At 41.1% G+C, this 23933-nt stretch overlaps 1 protein-coding gene across 2 annotated transcripts in view; it reads left to right on the plus strand.

Annotated features, from left to right (window-relative positions):
• The window catches only part of IQGAP1 (IQ motif containing GTPase activating protein 1), a 94201-nt gene that overhangs the window by 61224 nt on the left and 9044 nt on the right, over window positions 1-23933 (plus strand). For both annotated transcript variants that reach the window (XM_088139349.1, XM_088139348.1), the window contains exons 21-36: window positions 67-138; window positions 229-298; window positions 1573-1781; window positions 2920-3075; window positions 3162-3325; window positions 7068-7292; window positions 9694-9834; window positions 9924-10008; window positions 11548-11780; window positions 13977-14109; window positions 14271-14373; window positions 16678-16813; window positions 19936-20023; window positions 20216-20428; window positions 20667-20833; window positions 21104-21226. In XM_088139349.1, coding sequence (XP_087995475.1) covers window positions 67-138; window positions 229-298; window positions 1573-1781; window positions 2920-3075; window positions 3162-3325; window positions 7068-7292; window positions 9694-9834; window positions 9924-10008; window positions 11548-11780; window positions 13977-14109; window positions 14271-14373; window positions 16678-16813; window positions 19936-20023; window positions 20216-20428; window positions 20667-20833; window positions 21104-21226 — 2318 coding nt within the window. The remainder of the gene's footprint in view (window positions 1-66; window positions 139-228; window positions 299-1572; window positions 1782-2919; window positions 3076-3161; window positions 3326-7067; window positions 7293-9693; window positions 9835-9923; window positions 10009-11547; window positions 11781-13976; window positions 14110-14270; window positions 14374-16677; window positions 16814-19935; window positions 20024-20215; window positions 20429-20666; window positions 20834-21103; window positions 21227-23933) is intronic.

Here is a 23933-nt window from a genome sequence, read left to right on the forward strand (position 1 = left end):
TCGTTCCATAACTGCTGCACTTTGGGATCCTTCTTCTTCCTGATGTTAATGATTTTTTTTTCATAGATTCAAGCAATGACTAGGATGTGTCAGGCCCGGAAACGGTACAGAGATCGGCTACAATTCTTCCGGGATCATGTAAGAGTCATTTTGCCTACGCGAATTCACTGGTGCATTAGAATTAGGACGAACTAGGATGGTAAACGTCTGCCCTTGTTTTCTGCCTAGATCAATGACATTGTGAAAATCCAGGCTTTTATCCGTGCCAATAAAGCTCGTGATGATTACAAAACTCTAAGTAAGTACTACAGAAAGTACCTCTAGAATCACATCCAGGATCCCCCCTTAAAACTATGGTTCTGTAATTGAAAATGTGGCATTCCCTCGTGTTGTATGCGGAGGCTAGTACTTGGTGATCTGGAGCAAAATCACTGGGAAAGAGGAAACAAGACCTTTTCCCTGCGTGGCCCTGTGTGCAGTGAGGTATGTGTTGTTAATGAAAGGTTTACCCCGTTTGTCTCAGAGAAACTCTCATAACACGTGTGTTCAGCAAAGCAGTTTACTCAAGCGTAATGTAAGTAAGTACAGACAAAGCCAGGGTTGGCTTGGCATAGCTTACATGGTATTTTATAGCTTCCCCGTTCCCGCGCTTTACCCGTTGCTTAGTTACAGATTAGCCGCAGTAATCCCCCCTCGCCCAAATGGCAGATTCAGTGGCAGATTCAGTCCGGTGCTTTTCTCTTTCTGATTGCAGTCTATGGGTTGTGCTGTTGTTGCCTTTGTTGGGCTTCCCTGTTTGTGCGCAAAGCCGGAGTTCTCGATCGCTTGTTGATTGCTTCCCTTCCGACCTGCTGCGCTCCCCTCTGTCTGCAGCGTTCAAGGGAAGCCGGGCTGATACAAAGTATCCTCTTGCGGTTTGAGCCACCTGTCTGTAATCAGCTTGCGGTTTCACTTCCCCTTTTCCTCTGCTCGAGCCTGGGCGGTGAAATTGACTTAGGCGAAGCTGAGTGGTGCCTTCGCCATGCCGGGCCGTGCCGGCTGAATCTGACAGTTAAAGCTGGGATGTTGCAGAATACTGGAATTGAGGGAGGCCAAGCTCCTGCTCATGCAGAAACCCAAAGTGAAACATTCCAGGCAGATGAATGTCTAGTCTTTGCTCGAGGTGAAGGAGAACCTATTATCTCTCTGAGTCACTGGATCCACCATTAAATTGTTCTAAAGGTTAGGAAGAACTTCCTTCCTTCCTTCCTTCCTTCCTTCCTTCCTTCCTTCCTTCCTTCCTTCCTTCCTTCCATCCATCCATCCATCCATCCATCCATCCATCCATCTTTCCATTATGATTATGAGCGTAGGGACATGAACAGGAAGTACATAGTGCGAAGAGAATGAGAATGAAGTTGTAGGGTTTTGTGTTTGAGGGCAGTCCCCAATCCATGACCTGGTATGTGGTGCCTCTTGGTCTATAGAAACAAGATATTTTCTATTTTCAATAAAAGGTTTGCCTTTTCCACCAACAAAATATAAGATGGACAGTTTTTCACTCTTCCTTGGCGTTTTTTTCTTCTTCTGCAGTAAGTGCTGAAGAACCCCCCATGGCTGTTGTCCGAAAGTTTGTTCACTTGCTGGATCAAAGTGATCAAGATTTTCAAGAGGAACTAGACTTGATGAAGTTGCGTGAGGAGGTTGTGACATTGATTCGCTCCAATCAGCAACTGGAGAATGACCTCAACCTCATGGATATCAAAATTGGATTGCTGGTGAAAAATAAAATTACACTGCAGGTACTCTATACATAATCTCAGAGAGTGGTTGGAAGGACTTGTAATATTGCCAATTTTTACTCAAGTGTAACTATGCAAAACAGATGTTGAAATTATTTGTTGACAATTAGTACATTTTAGAAAAAATGTCTTGAAATGCATAAGACTAGAATTGTCTTTCCTACCTTCTCAGATCTATATTCCCAATTTCTCAGTTTCCTAAGTTATTGGAGGAATTTTGCATGTTGAGCATGACAGCCATAGGAAGTTAGGTTACTTGCTGCCAGCTAACTCTCCAAAATTAGGCAACATCCGAGCCCCAAAGAGCAGTCAGGTTTTTAGTTTATTTTAGTTTATTATCATTATTGGTTAGTCATTAGGCCATATCAGGATACAGAGTATAAAACATAAGATGTTATTAAGACCATATATTAAAAATAGGATAAGAGAAACAAATTAAAATTAAAAAAGAAAGAAAAAAGATGCAAATCATATTTCTGTATCATCCCTATAATTTACTCTGATCAGATCCACATATGCAGATCTCAGCTGTACTGTTTTGTTCAAATAAAGGGCCGTATTATATGTAATTTTGAATTCTGACTACACATTAAATATGTTGTTTTAATATAAGGATCCCAATAGATCATTCGTCTACTGTGTGGCCCAAGATACTGATCCCTCTCTTTTTTATACAGTTGACATTCAAATAATATATGTGTTATGTCTTCTATCTCTGGAGCTCCGCAAATACGAGTATGTTCATTATAAGGGATTTGGTTAAGTCTTCCATATTTAACCATTGTGTCCAACTGCTCAAATCTTGCTCGAGTAAATACCACCCTAAGATATTTGGGCATTTCTGTGTTTAAGTACTTGGCAATTTGGAAGGGGCGTTTATAACAGCTCATCCATTTCAGTGAGCCAACCTTACTAAAGGTGGCTATATCTTTCTGTGCGTCTATGTCCAAGATTCTTTGTGTGGAAATCTTTTTAGCTTGTTCTCCAAAAACAATTGGACATGAGACAGGGAGACCACAGCTCCTAATGTAATTTGTGTATTGCACTGTCCAAGAAGTCTGTAATTGGGATTTTGTCCGTTCTAACAGACACAAGAGCAGTCAGGTCTTGAATTGTTCCATCCTCTGTTCTTCTACAGGAAGTTGTGTCTCACAGTAAGAAGCTCACTAAAAAGAACAAGGAACAATTATCTGACATGATGATGCTAAACAAACAAAGGGGAGGCTTGAAGGCTCTGAGCAAAGAGAAGAGAGAAAAGTTAGAAGCTTATCAGCATCTCTTCTATTTGCTGCAGGTAAGAGAGGAGTGCCATTTTGAGTTCATTTAGCCACTTCAGTCCCAATATGTCTCCTCCATAACGTTCTTTCTGTGTTGCTGCAGACAAACCCAACATACTTGGCTAAACTGATTTTCCAAATGCCACAGAATAAATCTACAAAGTTCATGGACTCTGTGATTTTCACACTCTACAACTATGCATCCAATCAAAGAGAAGAATATCTACTGCTGCGCCTCTTTAAGACTGCACTGCAGGAGGAGATCAAGTAGGTGGATTTGAGGCTTTTAGTTTAGCACTAATTCTATTTCTACTTCTGGCATGAAATACTCAGCGATAACCAGATGTTTAAAGAAATACCATTTTTCCCTGACTGAGCCACTGGGCTCAGCAGACTTGAAGCAGATGTATTTTAGTGGGTTCACTCTCACATCGTCAGCATTTATAACAATACTGAATGTGGTCTAGAGGCAATCCAGGAGTCGCAGAAGCCAGAGAATCTGAATTTCATGAAGAAGGCACAAGAAAAATCAAAGCCAGACTACAAACTTGGAGTCCGAGTGATCATTCTAGAGTAGGGTTCAAGATAGTTGGTCATAAAAGTTCACATAGTATTGATATTGTCTCCAGAACTGGATTACGCTCAGAAAGAAAGCTTAATACAAAGGCCTCAGCTTATATTCCAGGACTCAGAATGGAGGGCTATTTGGGAGCAGCTGTAACTGCACGCTGACTCACTTTGATGCAGTAATTCCTGTGGGCTAGGTTTTTGAGCAGAAAGTAGAGTTGCCATGCTAACAAGGGCTAACTTTTCTCTGCTTGTTGTGCTGGTCCCCAGTCAGTGCATTTATTGGCTCTTGGAGACTACCATCACTCCTCCACATCTCTTGAGCATAACTTTTCCTAAAGTGTGATGATAGCACTCCTCTTAGACCTTTTTAGAACAGTGTGTATATGTGTGCATTGCTCCACAGTTGTCTAGAAGCATTAAGCTCTTGGGTAACTGTTGAGCTCAAGCAGCATTTTGTAGGTGTTGTAGGTTTTAGATAATCAGGAATTGTACAGGATCAAATGGAAGGGATAGTGGGATCTGTGTTTATGCAGGCTGTCCACTTGGGCCTTATTTGTGAATTTCAGTTTTTCTGTGAAAGGCAGCTGGGGCAGTCTTCAGGGTGTATGGGTGGCCCCGTGCTTCAGAGTGGTTATGAAATCTCAGAAAATGACAGGGCAATTGTATAGAGATTTAGGAAGCCATCTTAGTTGGACAAGTTCATAAGGAATGGGAGTTCTAAAGACTTTGAAAGCAGAAGAAGAAAGGACTTCTCCGCTTCGCTCAGCCCATCACCAAGACTAATTTTCTTCAATTAAAAAAAATCATGCAACTGCTAGGAAAAGCATCTGGACCTCTGAATGGCCCTTGACTTTTCAGCCTATTGCCTTCTTGTATGATTAGAACAATGTAGGAAAGCAAGTACACATGCCAGGAGAGATCTTGCAGTAGAATTCTTGCAGGGCATAAGAATGAAAACCTGAAATTCAGCTCTCATGCTAAAGTGCAAAAGTAAATCAGGTGATATTTGATCAGCACTGTCAGTCAGCAAAAAAATCTGGGAATTGTGACCCATAAAACCACTGTGGCTTATTGTTCTGGCCACTCCTGATGACTTTGAACATTTCTTATAGTAATTGTATTAAAGATTATAATTACAACAGTAAAAACTAATACAAACTAAAAAAGATAGAATAAAAAGAAAGAGTGGGTGTAGAAAAGAAAAAAAGGAAAAAAGAAAAAGAAAAGAAAAACATAAATATATAGTAAAGAATGAATATATATGTGTGTGTGTGTGTGTGTGTGTGTGTGTGACTTTCCACCTTCATCACACATATAAGCAATGTTAGTAGCTTATCAACTCCTCTTAAAATACAACAAATTATCTCTTCTTGTATCCCATCTCTTTATAAACACATCCATAAAATGTCATTTCAGTCCTGGTGTCAACAAAAGTCCATTAAGGGTTACCAGAAATAACAACATATCTGTTTTAACCTTGATCAAATAAACCAACATTATATTCCTTCCTTTTACTTCTAACAACCTTAATCTTTAGTCCATTTAAAACTTGATTTCTTTTCATTTTTTTCTTTGTCCTCACAAGAATCTTCAAAACTTTAAGAAGCCTCTCTTGCAAATCCAATATAGGAAAATTATCCAGGTCACTTTCTTTCTTTATTGTTGTATATCCCTTTTAATTATTAAAACAGCTGGTTTCTTTTGTATGTCCAGTGTAACATCTTCTTCCATGTCATTCTTGTAGCCTGTTATTTGTAAAATCTACTTTCAACTCAGTCTCGATCTTGTCAGGTAAAACTTGCTCCTCTTCCATAACATCTTTTAGGCACAGTCTCTCCGTAGAGGCAGATGTCTCTGTTGACACCATTAACGTTAACTTCTGGGTCCATTTTTCAAAAATATCCTTCAGCATGTCCAATGTTAGAATATTTTGCTTCATTCTGTAATTGTAAGTTGAGTTTATGTGTTCTTCTCCTTTAATTTTCAGTCAATTTATGTTATTTTTTTTTCTGAGCCCCTGGTATGGACCCTGTTGAGTGACTAGATTCTGGAGGTGAGCTTCTGTACTTAGCATCTCTCATAATCCTTAAATTACCAACTGGAAACTTATGCCCTGCTGCAGTCTAGCAGCACTCAGTAGCTTACATTGCTTGTTGCTTAAGTCTTGCATGTGGGCATCCTCAGATCAATCTCTAGGACTTCCAGCTAAAGGATGAGGTAGCAGATGGTAAAAAAGGTATTCTTAGCTCAAGACCTTGGAGAACAAATAGTTTAACCAGGTATAAAGCATTTTCTGTTTTACTCTTTTAAACTCTACAGATGGATAAATCCTGATTATGGAATTCTTGCAGTTAGCAATTACTCTCTCTGAATAACTAAATTGATGTGAGAATTATCTCTGAGCATAGACTTGTTTCTAGTGTGAAGATGTTGAGCAGACATCTGCTTCAGAAGAGCAGGAGTTCCCCCAGAAAATTATATTCTAATAGGACCCCAAATTCATCATGTGCAGAGCACCCTGGTTTTCCAAGGAGTCTTCTTTGGTGTAGAAGCTATAATTAAAAGGTAGAGACTCTATTGAGTCAGGCTTAACTCCTGATGGCTACATGGACAACATTTCTATTTTATTTTCAAGGTAACAGTAGGAAAGTGATACACTTTTGCTGCCTCCCCACTCTAGCTTACACCCCTGAGGTTTTTTGATGATCTCCCATCCAAGCAGGGATGTTTAGCTTGCTGAGCAGGTGATAGCAGCAAGCTGCACCAAAATTTTTTGTATATCCCAACATTTAAAAAAGGGAGTTCTGTATAAAATGTGTAGAATCTATTGTCTAATGATATTTCAGAAAACCTCTCCCCAGTCTCCACAAGGAAAGCCAGTTTAAACGGGCTCCTCAGTCCATCTCCTTCGAGTACCAACATTAAAAGGCAGCACAATATCCAGATGGAGTGAGTTGTAATTATTTAGGGTACAATAGTTTGGATCAAAGGTAAAATGAGTCCCAGTAGATTATTCAAAATCCCCTTGATTAGACCATATCAGCTGGTATGTAAACAAACAATGGATCTGTTAGCAAAATAGAGAGGACTTAACACTGTAATCAGCAATATTTTTATTTCATTTATTTATTTATATATCAAATTCGTCACTGCCCTTGTTAAAAAATGACTGGGCGGTTTACAAAGTGGTATACAATTAAAATTACAGTATAAAATAATCCTAAATAAATAAAAAATAAATATAATCCAAGGGTAGATGTTAAAATATTAAAATATTAAGACAAGTTTGATCTAAACTGCTACGGCTGATGCTTCCCCAAAAGTTCCTCAGGCAGATCACGAGAACAAATAAGGGAGGAGGTTGGCACCATCCTCACATCTTTGAGAATTACATTAGAGGGCCTTTGAATACAACAAAGATTCTCTTACCCTTTTCTAGATCAAAGGTGGATCAACTACATGAGATTGTGACGGGAAACCCCACAGTAATAAAGATGGTGGTGAGCTTCAACCGTGGTGCTCGTGGACAAAATGCCTTGAGACAGATCCTGGCACCAGTTGTCAAGGAGATCATGGAGGACAAATCCCTCAATATCAAAACTGATCCAGTGGATATATACAAGTCGTGGGTCAACCAAATGGAATCACAGACTGGGGAGGCCAGGTGCGGAGCTGTTCATTCTCAGTGGTTCTTGTATTAGCTATGTTTGAGGTGCCAGACTGGAAGGTTTGCAAGTCTGGAGAGAGCCAGAACTCCAGTGGGGCTTTGTTTGTTTATTAAATTTATATGCCTCCCATCTCCCCCAGTGGGTGACTCTGGGTGGCTCACAATAAAAGTAAAAGCCACAAACAGTTAAAAAAAATAAATACCCCCATTCATTAATTAAAATTAATTAATTGATTAATTAAAAAGTCAAACTACAGAAACAAGCTCTATACATAAAACTAAAAAACATTCAAGATGACATCAATTACCCCACAAGCCACTTCCACTGGTGTGAGCCCCCATGTGGCCCCCAGGCCATCTGGCATGGCCAGGATTTCATGCTCTTCCGGAAGGCCATGAGAGTGGGAGCACACCACACCTTGGGAAGTAGGTTGTTCCACAGAGCAGGGGCCACAGCAGAAAAGCCCCTCTTCCTAGATCCCACCAGTCGAAATTCCTTGACTGGTGGGGTCCGCAACATGCCCCTTCTGCCGGACCGAGTGGGGCAGGCTGATATAACAGGGGTGAGACGGCTCCTCAGATAACCTGGTCCTGTGCCATGAAGGGCTTTAAAGGTGATAACCCACACCTTGAACTGGACCCAGAAGCAAACTGGCAACCAGTGCAGCTCACGTAACAGCAGTGTTATATGGGCCCCCTAGGGGCATTCAGAACTGTCCGTGCCGCTGCATTCTGCGCCAGCTGTAGCTTCCACATACTCTTCAAGGGTAACTCCATGTAGAGCGCATTGCAGTAATCCAACTGGGAGGTGACCAGGGCATTAATTTGTTAATGGTGGGCAGATTCATTGGTTGCATATTTTATGTTGAAAAATACGGTGGCATGTTTTTCTCCTTTTTATATTTTAGAGAAAATATAAAAACAGGAAAGGCAGAGAAACAAACAAAAAACGGGATAAAAGGATAGGATACAAATAGATAAACAAGGGATTTACAAATATCATAGAAATTACAGTTTCCCAATATATCAATAGTTGATTATACAGAACTGAATAGATTATTTTAAAAGCATGAAAGTTGCTACTGAGCTCTAAGCAGAGAATAAAGATCAGGAACCATGGTCAGCATGAGTCATAGAACAATAAAATCTGTCCCTACTATTCTAATTTAAGAAGGCCTATAAAATCTAGGAATGGTTCCCAATTTGAAGTAAATTCTCTATCAAATTTATTTTAAGATATATAGTTATTCTAGACATTGAAGTATACTCCTGCAACTTAGTTAACCATTCTTCCATAGAAGGAGAAAAGCTTGCAGCAGTTAGCATGTATGAAGCTGTATTTTGTGGGAATATATGGTTTAGGGAAGTTTAGTAAAAACATTGCAGATTAAAATGGGAATTCAGCTTTTAAGATTTGTTTCATTTCAGTATGAATCATTTTCCAAAATTGTTGAACTTTACAACAGTGCAATCAGGCATAAAAGAATTATTCAACCTGATTACATTTTCAGCAATTTTAAGAATATGAACTGTTCATTTTAGCAATCAGGACTGGATAATATATAGGCTACCAGATAGATAAAGTAAGTATAATATTTGGTATAAATGTAGTATTCTTCCATTGAATTTCCCAAGCTCTCCATTAACATTTTGTAAATTAATTATCATGAATAATAAAAATAAATATTCTGTCTCTTGCATGGCCAAAAAATGGTTTCCAAGAGGCCTTTCAGGAAAAAGAAAGCCTTAGCAGGCAGGGCAGGACAAATTCAGATAATTTAGTCATCCCTGACTCATATTTATTTCCTTAAAATTGAAAACAGACTTTTGTGAATCAGCTGAATGCTGGATATTAAAATAGTGCAATCCTTTTGTCTCCCCCCCCCCCCCCCCCGCATAAGGTGAGGTATTGGAAAAGGCCAGAAAGTTACGGTCTAAAAGAATAACAGATGAATTTAAAAATGTTTCTTAAGTTGTCTATTATGTTAAAATCTTACATCTGACAGATGAATTTAAAAATGTTTCTTAAATTCTCTATTATGTTAAAAAGTTAAATCAGCTTTAAATTGATATTACTGTTGACATATTTCATTTGTCAACTGCTGTCTTTCTCATCTCTCTGCCTGAAATGTTCAGTTTTAGCTTAGTTTGGGCAGCAAATGAGGGTGAGCTTCAGGGAAAAGCGATGGGGGCTCTAATGCCTTGCTGCAGCCCATAGCACGGGCTGCTTGCTGAAAACCCAGCTCCAGCCCTTTGCCATTTCTGGAGGCACAGAAGAGCAGCACCAGACCAGAGAAAAGGAGGTGAAAGAGAGTGGTCAAGGGCACAGCAGCAGGATCAGCCCTCAAAATTCGTTGGTCTATGGCTTGGGTTTGTTTTGTGTTTTTGTTTTGGACAGTAAACTGCCATATGATGTTACACCAGAGCAAGCACTGACCCATGAAGAAGTAAAGACACGCCTGGACGCCTCCATCAAAAACATGCGAACTGTAACAGACAAATTCTTGCTGGCTATCATCAGTTCCTTGGAAAAAATCCCGTGAGTTCCATAAGCTGCTCCTATGGCAAAGTTTTCTGGGTTTTATCTCCTTAATCTTCTGCCCCTCACTGTCTTTATTCCTTCTACAGTTATGGGATGCGTTTCATTGCCAAAGTCTTAAAGGATTCGCTGCATGAAAAGTTTCCAGATGCCAGTGAGGATGAACTTCTGAAGGTGAGGAGCCAAATCAGAGGGGCGAGGGGGGGGCACATTGTTCTGACGGGGGGGGGGGGGGTGTTCCACAGCTTCTGCTTCCGCCTGCCTCTTCCTGCTGGGCTTCTCCTCTGAATAGGCTGTCAGCCAAAGCTTATGCCAGCTCTTCCTTCTTTTCTTAAGAGAGAGAGAGTGTCAGGTAAGAAGCGTTTCTAGACATGGCATTTGGCAGCTTTTAAAACACCCAGTGGGTGGCACCTTGCTCCCCAAATGCTCTCTGTTTACAGGAAAGGAAATCCACTGGGGTGACCTTTCACTTCCCTGGAGCAAGGAGCTCCTCTGTCTTCACGGCTCGGTGGGATTGTGCAATGCACCGTACCTGGCAGTTTCTCTTGAAAGACAGAAAATCTTGTGCCTCTTCCTATGAAAGACTGAATGCTGTTTTCTTCTCTTTTCTAGCTCTGTGCTTTCCCACACTGAGGCATCGAATCTAGGCTTTCTCTGCAGGTGAATTAACTTTTTTTGAGAGTACATTTAGGTCAGAAGGAGATCTCCCCATGGAGTAGTTTTCTAGTGACAAATTTATTACATCAGCAGCTGAGATTTAGTGTGGTAAACAATGCTGTGCTGTGCTAGAAGAGCCAAAGCGATCCCCTTGTGAATCCTCTTCATATCTCTCACAGCTCTGATTTGAAAGTGGCTGTGCTTCCATGATGCCTTTCTCCTTCTGAGATCTGCAGGCATGTCCTCATTTCTGTCCTCCCTGTGGATAACTATGTTACTGGAGAAGGTACTGGGCATCACAAGAGCATGGAAAAAGGCTTATTTCCTTTCGCTCAGCTATTCCATCTTTGATTGTTGCTATCCAAAGTCTGAAGATGAGAAGAGAAACTGCCCTGGGAGCAGCAGTATTCAAATTCAGTGCCCTGGGAAATTAGGGCTTTCTGCTCTGGCTGCCTCTGTCTCAAAAGATAAAGGGATTAAAAAAAAAAAAGTTGTAAAAGCCAGAACAAAGAAGACAGCTGCACTCCTGATTTAATCCTGACACATTTTGAGATGTATTTGTTCAGGAAATTAAATTTTCTACATGCCTCTAAAACCTTTCTAGGGAGCTCTATACAGTTACCTCACTTCTAGCTAACCTTAGGAATAATACATAGTGGAATACATCAGGAAAAATACATGGGTGCACCTGTCAACTCTCTCTGGTGTTGGTCACTGAGCATCCAATGTATGAAGGCTAAAGAGTATTTAAATTATTCAGCAACAAAGTGGAGCTCAATTTCAGTTGCAATGTGACCATGTAGTTCCTGCTTTTCTTGCTTTTTCTGCATCTGAGAAAAAGATTTCCCAAGTTGTATCTAATTACCTTTAAGAAAAGCAGCAGTTGACTTTCTGCCACAAATGTTTGCAGTTTTCTTTTTCTTCTAAGATCTGGTGTTTCCCCTTGCATATCTGTGCAATTAAGCAAATTGGTATGGGAAACAGAAATAGGAAAGGCTATTCTGGAAGATCCAGAGGCCACAGAGAACCTACTTGGTATCTTCTCTCTGTTTCCAGATTGTAGGCAATCTTCTGTACTATCGCTACATGAACCCAGCCATTGTGGCACCGGATGCCTTTGATATAATTGATTTGTCAGCTGGAGGACAGTTGACTACAGACCAACGGCGAAACCTTGGTTCCATTGCAAAAATGTTACAACATGCAGCATCCAATAAGATGTTCATGGGGGACAATGCACATCTTGGCCTCATTAATGAGTTCCTGTCTCAGTCCTATCAGAAATTCAGGTAGGGAATTCTAAGCAGTAGGTGGGTAGTAGGGTGGAGGATGTATATTGAAAATAGATTATGTTCTGGGAATGCCCTAAGGATTGTAGTAAAATGTTCATTACTGACAGAAAGCAGGAGAATCTCCATTTCCTATCCATTCCCCCAAGCCACCTGTTCTCAAACACCACCAAGCTGTTCTTAGTATATGAAATGCAGCTTTGATTATCAGCAGGACTAAAACAAAATCTTCAATTGTTTGGGAAATGCATTTTGTTAAAATATTTTATTAGAATACTTTACAGCATTTAATTTAGAAGAGAATAATGTGCAATGGTGCAATATGAACATTGCTACATGTTTTTCACTATTTCCCAGTTTTCTAAATATTTTGCTACAACTGGGAAATGTTCAATTTGAGAGAACACAGGACTTTTTCCCCCCTTTACGGCTTTATTTATTAGGTTTATGTCCCTTGTTGCATGAAACCCAGGCAAGCAGTAATATTAAACTAGTAGTTTGAATGCCTAGGAAGATTTCAATAAGATTTTAAAATCGGTGATGGAGGAGGGATCCTCAGTTGTCTGTTGTTTTACAGGTTTCGAAGTACCTGGCTCTTAGTAAAAGAAACATGAACTTGATACCATTGGAAAAAAATAAGAGGCCTAAAAGCTGCTTTTGTTTATGAAATCTTCTGGACTGCTTTATTCCAGAAACTGTCTAGTATTTTGCTAACATCAGTCACAGCACTTACTGAATGAGATGTGTATAAATAGATGCACCTTGGTGGGAGCATGTTGGTAGTTTGATTGTGTGGGGTTCTGGTTTTTATTTTTTATACATTTATTGTGGCCTGTTTGTTGTTAGCTGCCCAGGGTTATTAGCTGGGCTGTCATAAAAATCATTTAAATAAATAAATGTGCACACTCCCCACATTCTTTGTGGATTTTAGCATGCAGCGCAACCAGCCTCCCATGGTTAAGGCTGAACGTGTTGACACAGAAACTGCATTTTGGATTTGTACTCGTGAAATAAGTCCTAGGATCCTGGCTGTTTACTCTGCTTGCCAACTGGGAGGTCTCTTTTCAAAGCAGAATTTGATCCTGGCTTGGAGGGAATTCTGGCTGTAATGACAACTTGTGTCTGCTTTGCTGCCACAAACCAGAAAGTAAAGGCTGAGTGAAGAGGGAATATACGCTGGTGCTATCTCCACTGATTTTGTGATTGTGGAATCAGAGGCTCCTCAAAAGCATACTTGGAACCTCAGGGCACTGTAGTTCAGGGACCGCCTGATAATTCAGGACATCAGGACACATCAAAAGAAATGCCCCAGAGGCCCAACCACACTTTGAAGTGAACCATTTTCAAGGCCAGTTGAACTAATTTGGGAACACAAAATCTGAGCATAAATGATCCCTGGCAGTTACAACTCTTGCTTGTAACTTTATGAGCTTTATGTGATTCGCAAGCATTTAAAAGACTAAAATACGTTGGCACTTACTTAAATGCTACTAAGGTTCGTATTGGTGGGTCAAGAACACGTGGCACTCTGTTCTAAGTAGGCCAGGCTAGCTGAGAGCAGCTTGTTTGGTCAGCAGCTCCCTGAAGTCCTGGGATGAACAGGCATCTCAGCCCCTTCTTTAAGTTTCCTGTATTTAAAGTGGAAGCTCAGCCAGCATTCTTCACGGCAGAAAGAAAAGAAAGCCAAGTTGTAGTCAAAGGAAGCTGTCCATTAAAAATTAGCCAAAGAGCTCCACCCTAAAACTGAATTACAACAAAATAAGAATAAGAAAAATAACTGTGTATCAAATTTGCTTATCAGATTAGCAAGGCTGCCCAACTTCAGGTGAAACATATTTGATCCTTGAATTACAAGGACAGTAGAGCAACCTGTTTCCCTCAGCCCCTGGCCAACAAAGAAGGTAGTTTGGATAGATTCTCCCAGCAGCTGAGCACCCCTAGCGTGCATGGAGAAGACATGGCTCCGTGCAACAGCTCTCGTGGCATGAAGTGTTAACTCTTCCAATGCTTTGTCTGATGACAGAACAGGTCCTTTAAATGGTCACACACTGTACAGGAAGCACTGCAAATAAAAGAGTCATAGTTCTTTTAGTACGTCCCTCCTAGTATAAGATAAGATACTGCTCACGAAGGCCTCTGTTGATCCACAATAGGGTGGTGCAGGACAGGATTGGACTGACTTTTCTTCCTTTAAAGGCGCTTTTTCCAGGCTGCTTGTGAGGTCCCAGAACTGCAAGAGAAGTTCAACGTTGATGAATATTCTGACTTAGTGACACTCACAAAACCAGTGATTTATATTTCCATTGGAGAAATCATCAATACACATACAGTAAGTCTTGCATATTGATTCGTAGTGCTGTGTGCGTACCAGTGTTCAAGTCTTTAAGCTCTGCCAATGGCCGGGCAGTATATCCTGTTGCAAAGAGTGTCTTTTTTCCCAAAAGGGTTGGAAACCATGCAAAACAGCTTTCTCTCTTGTCCCCAAATCAGCTGCTCCTGGATCATCAGGATGCGATTGCCCCAGAGCACAATGATCCTATACATGAGCTTCTGGATGACCTGGGAGAAGTTTCTACCATTGAATCTCTGATTGGTGAGCTTTTCCAGTCTTTTATGGCATAGGGCCTGGAGATCTGAGAGGCCACTTACCCGCTTATCTCCAGCTTTTCTGCTGCCCAGTATGTTCCAGCAGAGTGGGTGCGCTCCAGGTCCCCTCCCTTAGGCAATGCCATCTTGTGAGACTTAGGAAGCCTGCCTTCTCTGTTGCAGCCCCCACCCTCTGGAACCACTTCCCCCCAAAGCTGAGGACAGCGTCCTCTCTCCTGGGTTCTGGAAAACCTTGAAAACCTGGCTTTGGTCCCAGGCCTGGGGCTGATGTTTAAGATTTGTTCCGTGGCCCCTGTTTTGGGTTTTTTTTGCCATCCGTTAGATTGTTTTAGTCTGGGCTGTCTGCGTGATTCAATGTTTTAAGCTGTTTTTATGTTTTCCCTAGTTTTGTACGCTGCCCAAAGTCCACTGGAGTTGGGCGGCCAATAAATTTAAATAAATATATAATAATAATGATACACTTCCATAATTGTTGAACTTTGGATGTCGAAAACAGCAGCCATAAACAAACTAAACAGTAATGCCATATATATATAAGTCTTGCATATTGATTCATAGTGCTGTGGGCATACCAGTGTTCAAGTCTTTAAGCTCTGCCAATGGCCGGGCAGTATATCCTGTTGCAAAGAGCGTCTTTATATATATAATTTCAACACAGAGTGGTTTACCACAAATCAATAAAAAAGTTTTTAAAAGACACCAATAAGCCTGAAGGACAAGAAAGAAAAGAGTAAAAAATAAAAAAGGAGAAAAAAACACTGAGTAAAAAACCATCAGGCTCTTTGATATCTGCCTAAAATTAAATTCATCATCTTTTCAAGCATGATTCTGACATGCATGATGCTTTAGTGAGATTTATTGAGAAGCGATGGGTACAGTAACAAGAATTCCAACAACTGAACTATTTCCCAATTAAACCCAGTATGTCCTCAAAGTACATTACAGCAGAGATTTCTTTTTTAAAATAATTCGAATAAAAGAAAAAGAAGAAATATATAAAAGAAAAAGAAAAAAAGAAAAAGTGCAGAAAACAATACTTTGAAGGAAAAGAAAAAATAATAAAGAAGTTGCTTCCAATCTTCATTACAGCAGTTACAATCAAAATTATTATCCCTCCTCCCTCTTAAATGTAACAATAATCCCTTTGTCCTCGTATTCAACACTTTTTCAATTGTCCAGTCTAAAAATCATCATTTTAGCTCTTTCCATTTTCAGCAAAAAGTCCATAAAAGGTTCAGTATGCTGCAAAATAACAGTACTTGTTATTATCTTCCATTGATATATCTTCAGTATATCTCCATTTTATGCACATATAATAGTCTTGCTGGCCAACGAAATAGCATCCTTTTCTATGAAGTTATCTATCATGAACAAATATATTCTTCTGAAGTGGTCCAACAATCCTCTCTTCCCTTCTATAACTTTCACTCCCTTCGGTAATAACCATTTTTCTTTATTTCAAATGTGTAGTCCATGAAAGGAGAGTAAAAAATAAAAGAGGCTGGTTCCTTCCTTTTTACTCTGATTTTCCCGGATTGAAGGTACACTCACCCAGGTGGCTTTAGGTGCTCTGCTGCTCTGAAGGTCTCTTCAATGCTTTAAATTTGCTCCATTAAAACATGCTTTAGAAGGTGAATTGGGCAGACCCAGGGTCCTTTAAACAGGCTTTGCGTGAAGCTTTGAGCATGGTGTCTTCTTCTGCGGCTGTGGACCTCTACTTGCAGGTCACCTGCAGAGTCCCTCCAGACCCCACAGGCTTCCTCACGAGGAGCTCGTGTGGGCGATCTCATGGCTTCTCCTTGACTGTCTTGAGGAAGTAGATAATCATCTTACTTTTCCACTTCAGATATTGAATGAATTCTGGACAGTATTGAATGAAAATGAAAAACTAAATGGTGCTCTGGCTCTCTCACGCTGGAATTTAGGCTCCTTGAGACTTGTCCTTCAGAAAACTGCTGAAGATTTTTATTTAGATTTTTAATATCAGGCCCAGTAGATTTTTTGTTGCTTTTGAAGACTTTTTTTTTTGTTCTTATAACTGCATGGTTATATTTCTAACAATGTAGTATAATGGATTTTAAACAGTATCTATTTCTTCACTGGATTGATTAAAAGCTTCCTAAATGAAGAGGAAGGCCTTTGGTATTTGCTTTGTAGGGAATTGTTTTAAATATAGGTTGTATTTTAGCCATCTTAAAGATAACCTTTACATTTTGCTGTTTCTCAGTGTTCAGTACTTAATCAATCATTAAAGGAATGTAAAGAAACAAAATGCACCTTTTTCTTACAGGAGAAGGGTGTGGCAATATGAATGATCCCAGTAAGGAGATGCTCGCCAAAACAGAGGTTTCTCTCACACTGACAAACAAGTTTGATGTTCCTGGAGATGAGAACGCTGAGATGGATGCAAAGACAATCCTGCTAAAGTGAGTGAAGGCTACGAGGCTGCTCTGTTTCTCCTGCCTTTTCTAAGGCAGCGGGCTGGATACTCTCGTGTCCCTTCCTTATAGTCACCCTGGAACATTCATGCCAAATCTGTAGCAATGGTCTGCTTCCTTTTTCAGCTCTGGCACTCAGTTTTCCTGCATAATAAGACAGAGGAACCAAGGTATCCTCAGAACATGGCATATCTAAAAAAGAGGGTAGAAGGATTTGAGTGACAAAATGGACATATGCTGTGAAGAAGAACTGTGGTATTAGAACTGATAACTTCCTGTTTTAGGGATTGGCAGCATTTGTACTGCTTTGCAGGCATTGTGATTGTTGCTTCCTAAAGATGGAACAGATGTAGTTATTTCACAAGGGATATTTTCAAACAGAGACTGGAATGGGTGACTGGTGAACTTTTTGGGGGTACCACTATGTCATTTTGGTGTACTGGTTAAGGCACTGGGCTAGAAACTGGGAGACCATGTGTTCTAGTCCTGCCTTAGGTATGAGACCAGCTGGGTGATCTTGGGCCAGTCACACCCTCTCAGCAGTAGGAGGCAGGCAACAGCAAACCACTTCTGAAACCTTGCCAAGAAAACTGTAAGGACTAGTCCAGGCAGTCACCAGGAGACAATACCGACTTGAAGGCCCCAAGTGGGGGGAATGGAGAACCAGAACAAAACAAAACACCCTATTTCAGTTGCAACTCATACTATTTATTTCCCACCCCAGTCAACTAGGGCTTTGGGTAGTGAAAAACACAATTGATATACATATTATAATTAAAATTATAATAAGTCCAAACAAAAATTAAACTTAGAAGAGGCACCGGGACAAATTAGGGGCTGAATGCCTGATGGAATAATGTGCTTTTAATTGGCCTCCAAAATACAAGGGGGGAGAGATCCTTGTTTGTGGGTAAGATATTCCAAAGGGTAGGAGCCCCACTGAAAAAGCATGTTGTCTGGCTGATGCCCCATGAACTTCACAGAGTGAGGGAACCCTCTCTAGGTGTTTGTACCAGCCATTGGCATTGCCTGACATAGTTGGGACAGTGCAGTGAAGGGCCTTCAGAATAATGACTAGTACTTTGAATTGAACCCAAAAGTCAGTCAGCAGCCAGTGAAGCAACTTCAGGATTGGTATATCCTGAGGGAGTTGTAATGGTCTTTGGGAATGACCTTGGGAGACAGGAAGAAGAGCCATAGCCTACAACTGTCAGGCAAAAGGTATCTCACCCACAGAAGGAAAAGGGGCATGGGAAGCATGTCAGAAGGGGCTCTCCCTAGTTTTCTGGAAAGTAAAAGTAAAGGGGGGGGGGGAGAAGTGCTTTCAGACTTGCAAAATTCCACTACTGTAGCCTTACAATAAAGATAGTGTTAGTACTCATGGCTCGTGCTTCTTGTCTGGACTACCTTGAAGGGCTGAACTTAGTTGCATAATTGGTATAGCAGTGGAAGCTAAGCTATGGCTTCCACCTGCTGTTTCAGCAGGGAGCTATGAGTCCAAAAGGAGCCCAGAAGGTGCACCAACTCCCTTGGGGAAGCACTACATTGTCAAGAATAACTGCCAGGAGTGATGTTCAAGGAATATCCTGATGTTAATTGGCAACACGCAGTTCTTTCTTGCCAGATTTTAGTTTGAGCATGCTTCATCCTATCCAGATCTTGGCTGCCTCCAGGCACCACTTCAGGATTTCCATGGCATCTCCATCTCAGCCTGGGTAGGGATGTATAATTGGGTGTCCTTGGCATATAGCTGACAGCTCATCCAAACCAGCAGACAACATCTCCCAATAGCTGCATATAGACATTAAATAATATCTACGTAGAGGAGAATATTGAGCCCTGGGGAACTGCATAATGGAGTTCCAAAAGGCTTGATTGCTTCTTCACTAGCACCACCAAGTGGACCTGCCCACTAAGATAGGAGTAGAACCACAGAATGTTACCCCCAACTCCACAAGAGGTCCAGAATGATACCATCTGATGGTATCAAATACTGCTGGGAGGACTAAGAGGACCAAGGCATTCCCACCACCCAGGCCTTGACAAAAGTAATCTAACAGAACAACCAGTGCTATTTCTGGGCTTTGACTCGGCCTGAAACCTGACTGGAAAGACTCCAGATAGCCCATTTCTTCCAGGATCCTCTGAAATTGAACTGCCACCACCTTCTCTGCATTTCCACAATGGGGATGTTGGAGACTGATTGAAATTTGTCAAGAACAGCTTTATGTCCAAGGTAGGACTTCAGGAGAGGGTGCATGACTTCCTTCTTTAAGACAAGTGGCATCATGCTTTCCCTCAAAGAAGCATTAATGGATCCTGGATCCAACTGCACACACCTTGACCAGCCACCCAGAGGAGTCAGAAGGGGCATGGGTCAAGCCTGCAGGTATAGTGTGCAAACCCAGAGGACTTTGTCCATTTCCTCAGACTCTACAAGCTCAAAAAAATGCTAGATAATTCCATAAGATTGTCCCACTCAACCCTGTAGACTCTGTCCAATTGGCATTGAAGCAACCTTATCCACTAAGAAACCCACAACTTCATCCAGCTGTGGTTTGCCCATCCTTCCCCAGAAGGGTCCAGGTTACACAAAATAGGGCTGCCAGTTGGGAGTCCATGGATGCAATAATTATGGAGAATAATTGTTATTTTGCCACTCTTAATGCACTCTGTAGACTTCAGCTTGAACAATTAGTAGTGGTTGGATATATCAACTTCTGGTTTAAAGCCAGGTCCCTCCAGGCATCTTTTCAGCCTTGTTATTTCCATCAGCTCCTTAGTAAACCAGGGAATTAATTGGGACCAGCAACTGGAGAGAGGCCACACTGGGGCAGTTGTATCAAATGCTCTGGCTGTTTCCACGTTCCATGAGTCAACCAGGCACCAGACAGAATTTTCACCAGAAGGTTGAGGAAAACCTCACACGATCCCTGGAAATGATCCTGATCCATTAGGTGCCTGAGCAGACCAAAATATGCGTCTGCCCCGTTGCAGAGGTTCAAAGTAGCCATGATCCATAGTTTTACAAGGGACTCTTGGCAACTCCCTGGCAGAATGTACTTAGAAACAGAAACAATTCATCATGCTTTCAATTTTTTTCCCTCCAGCACGAAGCGTTTAATTGTGGATGTAATCCGTTTCCAGCCAGGAGAAACATTGACTGAGATCCTTGAAATTCCAGCTGCTGCTGAGCAGGTATGGAAAGGTAGTTTGCTCACATGTTTGGCACAGCTCTATAGCTACAAGTAATAAGACAAGGCATCCCTACCTGTTGCGCCAGTTCTGAAGTAGCGGCTCATGGCAGGTCAAAGGCATGAGGACTTTAGTTCTGCATTTTTATTTGGTTTAGATTTTGATTTGTAAATGACACGTTGACCCCTTTTCTAGGAAGTTGAGCACCAAAGGGCCATGCAGAGACGAGCTATTCGGGATGCTAAAACCCCTGACAAAATGAAGAAATCAAAAGCAGTCAAGGAGGATAATAACTTGAGTCTTCAAGAGAAGAAGGACAAAATTAAATCAGGGCTGAAGAAGCTCACTGAAATGGGCATGGCGAACCCAAAAAATAGATACCAGGATTTGATCAATGACGTTGCAAAGGTAGGTATTGTGGGAAACTGGAGAACTGCCAGGAACAAAATCAGCCAGTGACAGCAGTTTGGGGGACGGGGTATGGTTCTGTTGCGTGGCAGATAAGTGCTCTGTGTAACCAAAGTCTACCATACCTTGGAATATCTTGTCCACCGAGTTCAGATAATGGCCAGGTCTTTTAGCTAGCATCTCAACACCAGATCTTTAAGGCAAAGCCTTGTATTCATATATTCCTCTCCTGGTTTAGGATATCCGGAATCAACGGCGCTATCGCCAGAGGAGAAAAGCAGAACTGGTGAAGCTTCAACAGACCTACAATGCACTTAATTCCAAGGCCACTTTTTATGAGGAGCAAGTGGATTATTATAAGAGCTATATCAAAACTTGTTTGGATAATTTGGCCAGCAAGGGCAAGTGAGTGCCATCTCCTAAGTCTTTGCAATTTAACTTTTGTCACAGTAATTACTGAGAAGGGACTGAGAGTAATTAATGTTGTGATAGAAAATATTTACACAAAATATAGAAGTTTTGGGGAGAAGAAAGAGGGGATCCTTCTTTTTTCAAGTGTGACAATAACTCTTGGGCTACGTCCATTTCTACATTTGTCAGCTCAAGGCAAGTAGTAAATGTCTCATAGATATTGCTGGACTTTCCTCAACAAGATGCTGAACTTTCTTACCTCAGGGTCTCAAAAAAGCCACGGGAGATGAAAGGAAAAAAGAGCAAGAAGATTTTTCTAAAATATACAGCAGCCCGACTGCATGAAAAGGGAGTCTTGCTAGAGATTGAAGATCTGCAAGTTAGCCAGTAAGTATTTTCTGTACCAAAGGAGCAATGTGGGAATAAGTAAATAAGTGACATCGTATTTGCAACTGGAGAAGGCAGAGCCATTTATCAAATGTTTCTGCCCTTATCTTTCTCTACCATCATGATGTGGTGGGGGGGCATCTGGAAAAGACATACATATCCTTGTTGCAGATTTGGGACAGCTCATTTACTTCCCTGGTTGGGCTTGTGAGCTCATACAGAGAAGAATCCAGGATCTGTGGCAAAAGATTAACCTTACTGTATCCTTTAGCATCTCATTCTCATACTGAGCTTGTCATTCTGTACTCATAAAAGCTCCCTCTTGTCACTGCGAGCAATAGCGATTGCTATCTCAGACCTTACTCCCAATAGAATTTTGTGAAGAGAATTCTTTGTTTATTGCCATTATCTGCTTCAGGTGATGCACCACAGGATTGATGATGCTGGAACCAAGATTACATAACAGAAAATAGATGGAAATGTGCAATGTAGTTAGCCTTGACGCTTCCATGTTCACACTGTGGAACAAGCCATGAATTATTGGTATCAAGCATTAGTCTCATATCCTCCTTATCTAGATTACAAGTCAGCCACCCCAAAATAAAAAATGTGGTCTAATGCAGAATATGGAGGATGACTGACAGAAAGGGAATATCTGTTACCGAGGCAATGAACAGATAAACATGGCTGAAGCCCATATGAAGAAAAAAGTTTATGGAAACATCTTAGACAGGCACCCTGCTAATTCTCAAGAAGATAAAAGAGGAGGAGTGGAAGCTCATTCAGGCTTGCAAGATTTTGTTACTGTAGCCATTCTAACAAAAGTAATTTTAGGTCTGGGTGGCTTCTGTTTCTTGGCCTTGTCTACCTTGTAGGGCTGATATTTTACATGTGCCCTCCTGTCTCCGTATTAGGCCAGATATTACTTGGGACAAGCCCATGATGTATGGCTTAAACATAAAAAATAAAGTAGGTGTCCTAAGAAAACGTGATTTGAAAAACACAGTCATTATATTAAATCAGTCTAAGGAATAGGTTTAGTACTGTTAAGTTATGTGAAACTGAACCTGAGGAGTAAGTAAGTAAGTAATCTTTATTGTCATTGTACTTCTCGTACAATGAAATTAAATGCCACCCCAATGCAGCTTTAAAAATCTAAAAACCATAAAACACAAAAAACATAACACACATATAACACAACCTTCACATTCCATATTGCACAACCCCTGATGCTGCATTAATACTGCACTGTATGGTAGAGTTCAGTATAGTTACAGCTCTGAGATAGAAGCTATTCTTCAGCCTATTTGTCCTTGTTTTCATTATGCTGTACCGTCTGCCAGATGGTAATAGTTCAAAAAAAGAATGTCCCAGGTGGGATGGATCTTTAAGAATCTTTTGAGCCTTCTTAAGGCAGCGGGAACTATAAAGTTCTTCCAAAGAGGGGAGAGGGCAACCAGTGATCCTCTGGGCAGTGGTGGTAACCCTCTGGAGTGCTTTCCTATCTGCCACTGTGCAGTTAGCAAACCATGCACAGTGCAGTAGGTTAAAATGCTCTCTATAGTACAGCGGTAGAAGGTCACCAGCAGTTTTTCATTCAGTTGTTGTTTCCTGAGAAGTCTCAGGTAGTATAATCTCTGCTGGGCCCTCTTAACCAAGGCTGCGATATGAGCGCCCCAGGTCAGGTCCTCCTTTATAGTAACACCCAGAAACTTAAAACTGGCCACCCGCTCCACTCGGTCCCCATTGATAACCAGGGGCTGGACATCTAATCTATTCCTTCTATAGTCCACTATAAGCTCCTTGGTCTCGTTGATATTAAGAGCCAAATTATTGTCTCCGCACCACAAAAGCAGCCGGTCCACCTCATCCCGGTAGGCAGACTCCTATTAAGAGACATGAAAATTGAAAGAAAATGCTCATAGTATCACAGAATGTAAGGGTTGGAGGGGACCTAGGAGATTGTCTAGTCAGCCCTGTGCAAGAACCCACCCAAACCCTAACCAGCAGTCAACTATATGTGTATTTATTTGCACTTCTTTTGTAGTTCCCCATTTGCAAGACTCTGGATGAAGTGCAACAGAGATTGTTCTCTGCTTAAATACTTCTAGCAAATGAGAGTCCACCACCTTTCAAGGCAGTCTATTCCATTGCTGAACAGCTTGTACCATTATGAAATTCTTTCTGGTGTCCAACTGAAATTCACTTCCTTGTAAATCAAACTCACTGTTTCTTATTCTATATTCTGGAACAACTCTAAATTCTGCTCTGTCGTCTACATGACAGCCCTTCAGATATTTGAAGGGCATTATCATGTCTTCCCACAAGCTTCTATTCTCCAGGCTAAACATTTCCAGTGCCTCCAATCCTTTCTCCTAGGTACTTCCTTTGAGGCCCCATATTATCCTGGCTACTGCTTCTAGACGCATTCTAGATTTGTCAATGTTGTGTATGTATGGTGTGTAGAAGTGGGCATAGTATTCTAGATGAGGCCTGATCCTTGCAGGATTGAGCCCAAGTCTGTTCCTTCCCATCTAGCCCTCAGTCACTGGGACAAAACATCAACAGCATCACTTGGGTGGCCCAGGATTGAGATGTACGGTTGGATATCATCAGCATACTGATGATACTAGATCCCAAACCAGCAGATGACCCAGCGGATTCATACAGATGTTGAACAAAAGCAAGGAAAGTATCAAGTCTTGTG

Source organism: Python bivittatus, unplaced genomic scaffold (genome assembly GCF_059951505.1).
Source record: "Python bivittatus isolate LINGU-HERP-01145 unplaced genomic scaffold, Pbiv_v1 ctg000210_np1212, whole genome shotgun sequence".
Classification (NCBI taxonomy): domain Eukaryota; kingdom Metazoa; phylum Chordata; class Lepidosauria; order Squamata; family Pythonidae; genus Python; species Python bivittatus.